At 43.7% G+C, this 8,339-nt stretch overlaps 1 protein-coding gene across 1 annotated transcript; it reads left to right on the forward strand.

Annotated features, from left to right (window-relative positions):
• The first annotated feature begins 227 nt into the window (after positions 1–227).
• Positions 228–1,121, forward strand: LOC110697599. Its single transcript, XM_021874988.1, has one exon. The coding sequence runs from the start codon at positions 228–230 to the stop codon at positions 1,119–1,121; it is 894 nt and encodes a 297-aa protein (XP_021730680.1).
• Positions 1,122–8,339: the final 7,218 nt, after the last annotated feature.

Genomic DNA, 8,339 nt, shown 5'->3' on the forward strand with positions numbered 1-8,339 from the left:
GATTATGGAAGGGGGGTATGAAACTCCAATTATGAGAGAAAATGTTGCCAAAAAGGGAGATGAGGGAGATAGTTGGGTAGATGAAAGTGAGTTTGAAAATGAAGTGAGTGAGGAGGCGAGAGGAAGGTTAAAAATGAGTGATGAGGGTGCCTCAAAGAGAGATGAGGGAGAAGTGAAGAGTCAAGCTCCATTTAGAGCATGAGCCTTGTATTCCATTCCCTCATAGAATGATAGAGAAGAAGCTAACTGAGAAACTTTCCAAGTTCCTTGATGAAATGAAAGGACTTCAACCAAACATTCCACTTCTTCATGCTTTGTCACAAATGCCTACATATGCAAAGTTCTTGAAACATATTCTTTCTAACAAGAGTAGGCTTGAGGAGAGTGATTCTATCTCCATTCTAACGGAGATAAGTGTTATCCCTCAAAATGAGCTTCCCGAGAATTCTGGTGACCCCGGTAGTTTTGCTATACCGATGAAGGTTGGGGATCTTGAATCAACAAATTCTTTGTGTGATCTTGGGGCTAGTGTTAGCCTTATGCCTCACTCTATGGCAAAAAGATTAAATCTTGGGGAGATTAGCCCCACCAAAATGTCAATCCAACTAGCCGAACGCTCGGTTAGAGTCCCATTGGGAGTCTTGAAGGACATCCCAATTCAAGTGGGGAAGGTTCTTGTGCCTTGTGATTTTGTAATCATGGAGATGGATGAGGATTTCAAAATTACTTTCATATTAGGTAGGCCATTTTTGAAAACCGCGGGTGTTAATATTGATATGAAACAAGGGCGGCTTACCTTACATGTTGGGGATGAAATAATCTCTTTCTCATTTCCGGAAACGTTGAATGACCCTATGGTTAAACAAGTTCATAGGGTTGATGTTTTGGTTAATATTTTGAAGGAAGACATGCAGGAGTCACAAGATGAATTGATTCATGCTCCGGAGGTGAAAAAGCAAGAGAGGGCCAAGAAGAAAAAGAAAAACAAGATCAAGTTAATGGACAAGTTGTTTGGTTGCATTTCTAATGATGATAGAAATGTCATTATCTTGCCTAAGGAGAATGGCAAGTGTGTGGAAACAATGAGGTGGGTCAAAAAGGTGTGGCTTGACCCTCCCTAATTTTGGATAGCGCAATGTCGTCAAGCTAGTGATGTTAAAGAAGCGCTTCCGGGAGGCAACCCGAGTATTGTTGCTTAATGAAAAAAAAAATGAAAAAAATGAAAGATCTTGAACTAACACTTGACGAATTTGAGTGTTTGTTTATGTTTTGTTTTTGAACTAGGATAATTTGCTCAAGTGAAGACAAAGCAAGAGATTTGGAAAAGCAGTGAAGAGCGGGTGCTCCAAATGTGGTGCATGCCCGCTCCACCACTGAACAATAAAAACAGAATCACTAACTCAAAAAGGTGCGGGCGCTCCTAGACCCTACCACGCCCGCTCCTAGTTGAAACAGCAAAAATTGTACCAACAACAACAGATAGGAGAGGGCGCTCCAGACTGAGTGCGTGCCCGCTCCTATCTACAACATCTAAGGCAGAAACTCTAGATCAGGAAGGAGCGGGTGCTCCTATACCACAACACGCCCGCTCCATCAACTGAGAAAGCAAATCAGAAACTGAAATTTAGTTAGGAGCGGGCACTCCTAAACCCTTGCACGCCCGCTCCTATCTTCAATACTAAATCAGTGAGCAATTTCAGAATCCGGAGCGGGCGCTCCTCTCACCCTGCACGCCCGCTCCTAAGGGGTCCGGATAAAAAATAAGAGATTTCCTTTTATCTCTTTTAATCTTCTTTCACTTTCTACCCCTCATTTCACCATTTTCACACTCTCTCTCCTCTTTTACCATCTCTTTCTCACTCTAAAACCCTCACTTCTTTTACCTTCTCTCTTCAAAATCATCATCAATCCTCCAATTTTTTCACTCAAAATTCACAAATTCATAATCTCCATCCAATTCTCTCTCTAAAAATCACAAATTTTCACAAAATTGAGCAAAAATTCAAAAGCCCACAAATTCTCCATTGAAGAACAAGGGGAAAACGGTGAAAGCTTGAAGGAGTAGCAAAATCTGAGTAGTCTTGGAAGAATGTAGAGTATTTCATACTCTATTTGGTATAATCTTCTTCTTTACTTCACTTTCCCTCTTGAACCTTAGGGTTCTTCTTCAATTTTCTTAATTTTGTTAATTTCATATAAATTGTGTAGTTAGTTGCATGATTAATTGAAATTTTAACAATTATTGTTGCTTAATTAGAATTGTTTGTGGCAAATTTATGAATGACTTTTTGGAGTAGTTGAACTTGTGATTGAAAATTGCACAAACTTGGTGAATTTGGGAATGTGAATTGTGTGAAATTGGAGTAAATTGTGTTTGAAAAAATTGTGTGTTGGGATACTCTGTTTGGTTGTGTTGTTATATATATTGTGAAACAGGTACTTGGATTTTAAAGGGGGTTTGAAGTTAAGGGTGTGTGTGGTGTTGTTGTTTGTTGTTGAGTGATTTTCTTAAATAACCTTCCCTAAATAAAAAATGAAGAAGTTATTTGGAGGAAGTAAGAAGAGAAAGACAAGTGAACCTCAACCATCCCCAACTCCTTCGCAACAAGAAAATCCTAACCCCCCACCAACACTTAAAGTCCATGACCGATATAAGAAGGCTTTCAATGACCTCTCCAAACGAAAAATTATCCCAACCCGTTTCTATCATCAAGAATCTATGCAAATATTAGGGGTCGATGAAGGAATAAGAAGAGTAGCTGACAACTTTGGTTGGCTAAACTTCTTAAGGAATACGGAAGAAACTTATGCTTCCCTAACTCTTGAATTTCTTTCATCGGTCAGTATGAAGCGCATAAACCTAGAGGGTGAGCCATTAGAATGTGAGATAAAGTTTAGGATGTTCAATGTCGAAAAGATCCTAACCTTAACGAGATTGAACAAAATTTTTGAATGGCCCACCCTTAACCAAATTTACGACCCCAATGGTACTTACTTCTCAAGCTATGAGGAGCAAGTTTGGTGGAACGCCATTGCGGGTTATCCCAACTTCACGACCCGGTCTAGCCATGCTAGCCACATTATCCACCCCGTCCTTCGACTCTTCATGAGACTCATGAGCTATGCTTGTTTCTCTAAGCAAGACTTAGGGAAACTAACAAAAGAAGAGATTAAATGCCTCTTCATAGCTACAAGATTCGAAGGAAATGTGGAAGGGAACGTGAACATGGGATATATGTTCATTAAGAGATGCATGGAAATGAGGGTAAATGAAGATATGAGTGGTGAGATTAGATGTGGGGGGATGATTTCAATTATAGTGAGGAAATTGGGATTTGGTGCTTTTCTAGACCAAATGACCCCGGTCCATGGTTCGAACTTGCTTGATATCAAGGGACTTTATGATATGAAGTTCCTTGTTGAAATTCCGGGTCGGGTTCGTCGCTTTAGCTGGAAGGTCAATGGGAGGCATTATTGCACGCTCCCTAATGCGGCGGTCACTAACTCCGTGGGGGACACGTGGCATGTGCCACGTGATCCACCCCCACGAGCTATGGCCGACGATGACGAGGATGCACCTATACCCCGTCGTATGAGTAAATCCTCCATTCCCCGATCTAGGATAGATAGTTCCTCCTCCTCCTCTTCCCTCTTTGATGTCGAAAACGCTTTCAACCAATTAAATTTAACCAACCAAAGAATTTTAGAACATAATGAATATCAAAGTTTTGTAGCGGAAAGAAACTATCAACATCAAGTTGAGAGGGGAGACTTTCTCCCTTACCTCAACTATCCCAACCGTCCCGTTCAACAAGGGTCGGTTTCAGGTTGGTCTAATGGCCAACCCACCTACCCTTTTTGGCAAGGCCCGCGTAGTTCGATTGGGGAGCTTCGCTCCTATCCCCCTTATGGCTATACACATCCCGGGGGTAGTGATTATAGGGGTGACCCTAGTTATTACTACGTCCCCGAGGTTGGTAGTGATAGTTCATCTGCTGAGGTACTTGATCCCCACCTAAGGGGGTATTACGGGTTCCCACCCAGTTATGATGGTGGTTGGGGTGAGCGAGGTGTGCCGGATTTTGGCCACTACTGTACTTGTCCCAACTACGATCTACCTCCTTATGTAGATGCCTCGACTACCCCTAGTGATGTAGATATTAACTACAACTTTCATTATTCACCGGGGCGCCGGCATGACTAGTTGATCTAGACATTTTACTTACCGTTTCATCGCCCCTTTAGACCCTTGGGATACCGAGGACGGTGCCAATCCCAAGCTTGGGGGAGGTTTTGTCACTGCCTATTTTCTTTCATGAAACGGTAATTAAATGTCTAGCTTGGGGGAGCATTTAGGCCTTGTATAGAGTTGGGATTCGGTGTTGTTAGTTTTGTGCTTAATTTGATTATTCTTCGCTTATCTTGGTTGGTTAATTAATGGTTGAATGTTTGCATTTTAATGAACTTGGCTTGGTTGATGTGCTTCCCATTGATGATGATGTTTGTTGATGAGCCTCCTCTCTTTCCCAAACCCCAAAAATCCAAAGCCCTTCATCCAAATTCTTTAGTTAGTTTCTCTTCTCCCCTCCTATTTATAAAAAAAATTTGTGTTTTTTTAGAATAGGCTTTGTATATATTGTTTTTGCTTGTAGTCGTTTGTCTTAGTGATTTGATTAGTATCTTTGATGGTAAAATGAATTCAAGTGTGCATGTGATATAATTGTCTTAGTTTTGCAAGTGATAGTTTATCAATGAATTGTGGAATGATTGTTAGACTCTTATATGTATGATCCACTCATGATATTCTTTATTTGCTTTGCTACTAATCACTATTCTTTTATCATCTTGTATATATGAAAGATACTACTACATCAAGATCAATGGTAACTCCTCCTTCCCTTTTCCTCTAGTAAATATATATATATATATATATATAATATATATATATATATATATATATATATATATATATATAAACCTTTTTGCTTTTAGAATAGTCCTCAAGAATGATATTGGATTGCATGTGATGGATATTTGCTTTCTTTAGGTAATAAAATTTCGAGCATGGTTTAGATGCCTTTGGTTGAACATAGAACTGGCTAGTTTAAGCTAGTATGAGAATAACCTTACCGAATGTACGAGACCTAAAGTCTAGGATTGTGGTAAGAAGGTGTCGCCCATATCAAAGGAATTTGAACCCCGAAAGGTAGTAATTGATCCCACATTGTTCCCAAAGGTGAGGTTTTTAATATCTTTCAAGCCTACTACATTTTGAATAAGTGGCAAGGATCCTCTTTGATTTAGTACCTAGATCGAGAACTTGAATCCCAACTCCCAAGATCGCGGCTGTTTCGGGGTTTTCTGATGTCCTGTGGGAGAGTTACAATTTCGAGACTTGAACCGGACGCCTGTACCTGCAAAACAAACGGATGCTCCGGATGGTTGGAGATCCGCCTCCAACGGTCAAGTTAGTACTTGATTAAGGAGTAATTAATGCGGAAAATGTAATTTAGTCTCACTAGGTGAGAGTGTTAAATGTGCGTAATCCCCCCTTAATGAGGATTAATGAGCATATTTATGTGCCTTGGGATGTGTGCCAATACTAGGTTTAGGTTAAACCTAAGGTTGACTGGGCTTCCCAAAGATTGGGCCTTGTTGGCTGATTTTCCCATTTGGCATGGGTGGACACGTGTCGCGTTGCAATTGGTCTATGGAGGACGTATCTTTAATTGACACGTGGCAGGCTCCGATTGGCCTACATGAAGGACATGTGGCAAAACCTGGTTGGTCCACGTATCACATGGTGATTGGTGGATAAAAATCCCCTAATCATTTGCCCCTCAAAGGTGGCACGTGACTGGTCACGTGTTACCTGTGACAGGTGTCGCACCGTAACAGGCGAAGGCCTGCTACAGGTGTCACTTGATGAAAGGCCGAGAGGTTTCCCGCTCAAATTTCGAATTTGGGAGTGACCCTTCGCCTTCTCATTTTACCTATATAAGTGTGTGTTGAATTCAGTCATTTTCACACTTGAGAAATTTTTAAGAGAACATTCGGACCCCTGAACCTGCTCTGACATTCCGGATACTTTCTACCTACCGCCTGCTCTGACAAGTCGGCCGTTTTCTCAGAATTTTCAGAACTTCGTCAACTTCTCACTCGTTCAGGTAACCGTCGGTTCTCTCACTCTTTTAATTTTTCTTTATTTTTTCCTTTTTGAAATGGCACCACGGAAGCACACGACACGACCTAGGTTAGTGATCAGCCGGTCACCGGGGACGGCTGAATCTAGGACTAGGAGTGCCGCCTGCCCTTTTCCGAACCAATCTTTTCCCTTTATACAAAGTTCGACTGTCTCTGTGTCTATGCAGAACATAATGGCCAGAACAAAAAGATTTGCTAGGATCACAAACTCAGACGGTCCTCCTACCAGGTGCCGATTAGTGAGACATCTGACCAAGCGCCAGATGCTGAAGTAAATTAAGGCGGCTTGACTGCCGACAGCTCTGAGGGAGGGGTCAAGGTGGTCCCTTCCCATTTTACAGTTGACATGTCTAACTTTTCTCCTGCTCCTATCGAAGGAGAGGAGGCGGGCCCCTCTAGGAGAGGAGAGGAGTCGTCCTCTTCAGATTCGTTAGAGGACGAGTCCGAGTCTAGTTCTTCTGGTCATACTTCTCTAGACACAGAAGAGAAAAACAACCGCCTACAAGAGGCGAGGCTTTCTCACGCAGTTGAGAAGGGGGACAATTGGGCGGAGCCGTTCGCCTCTTACAGAGAGCAAAATACCCCTTACTACTGCACTGTCCCAAAAGGCCGGATCAAGTCCATGCAAGAGAAAGTGGGGAGCTTTATTGCGAACCACACAATGGGCCCCGACTTTTTAGTTTTTGTGCCGGATCTAGAGGACACAGTCGTCTGGCCGGCTGGTACCAGCTACGATAGCGCCTGCTTCGGCTGCTACGAGACGGCCATCAGAGCTGGGCTGCGCTTCCACTACATCCGGCTGTTCAGCGGATCTTGGATGGGTATGAGTTGGGGTTATGGTAGTTAGCCCCAAACTCCTGGTTCAACGTTCTCGGCTATGTGGCCGGGTGCGAACTGCACGGGGTGGAGCCAAACTTTGAGGCTTTCGCCCACATGAATTACCTCAGCCGAACCCCTAAGGCAGGCGGTACCAGCTGGTATCAATTGACGAGCCACAGAGGCTACCTCATGACAAGAGGTAAAGAAAATAAATGGAAGGATTGGCGAAGCACCTTCCTTATCATTGAAAGTTCAGACACAGAGCTGAACAAGCGCTTCAATAGGTGGAACAGGGATCCGCCTCTTCTTGCAGGCGGCCGTAGCATGCCGCCTGTTCCTTCAAAGGCTAAGAAAGAGATCCTGGACAAAGGACTCTTCAAAGTAGAGTCGAGGGTCGACTCTACTACAGGGGTGCGAGAGCAAGTACCCCTGCACTGCGTCTCGAGCTTTAAATGGCTCTATGAAGAGTACTTTTTGGCCGCCTGTGGCCTCAGCAGTCGGTGTCCAAGAGGTAGCCGGCCTGTCGAATACTCTCTTGCCATGCATTACTTGTTATAACGTTTTATTTAACTTTGGTATTTGTCCTTGCAGTGGACGCCATGAGCAAGATCACCGCTCCCAAGACTGCGGCGGCTATGTTGCGAGCCTTTATCTTGCAACAATCTTCAACCGACTCTCCCAACAAGGAGGCGCCTTTGGTAAGTTCCAAGCCTTTCACACACTCTCCTTTTTGAAGTTGGGTTTACGCAGAGACTGACCGCGTGTTTTGTTGTTTTTTTTTAGACGGGCACTCCTAGAACTTCTTCTTCCCAACAGCCGGACTCTAAGACCCGGAGGACGACTATTGCGAGCTCTCCTGGCACGGCCAGGAAAAATGCGGCGACTGAGAAACAGTCGGCCACCCCCTCTCAAACTCCAATAAGGCCGCCTAGGAGTATGGACCTGTCCTTGCGAATTCAGACTTGCTTCCCTTTTACTAGGTCTAACATGCTTGTTTATGCTTGATGCAGCCGGCCCTCAGGAACCGGACCTGATCGAGGTGGCCAAGTCTATGATTAAAGCCGTCCCTCCGGCTGAGAGAGAGGCGGTCAGGGGTGTCGGCACCCTTGACCTAGACGGAATCGCAGGGGTCCTGGTTGAGGTATACTTGGCATACTCTTGTCATTTAAACTCCAAGACGCCTGTTTTTTGTTTGAAAACTGACGCCTGTTTCCTTTTGATCAGGCTCTGCTCCGAGTGAACGGCCTTCGCAAGCCGCTTGATAGGAAGAACAAAGAGGTAAAGGCTGCTAAAGCTATGGCCGTCTCTGACTGTGA

The sequence above is a fragment of the Chenopodium quinoa genome, unplaced genomic scaffold, assembly GCF_001683475.1.
Source record: "Chenopodium quinoa cultivar QQ74 unplaced genomic scaffold, ASM168347v1, whole genome shotgun sequence".
Classification (NCBI taxonomy): domain Eukaryota; kingdom Viridiplantae; phylum Streptophyta; class Magnoliopsida; order Caryophyllales; family Amaranthaceae; genus Chenopodium; species Chenopodium quinoa.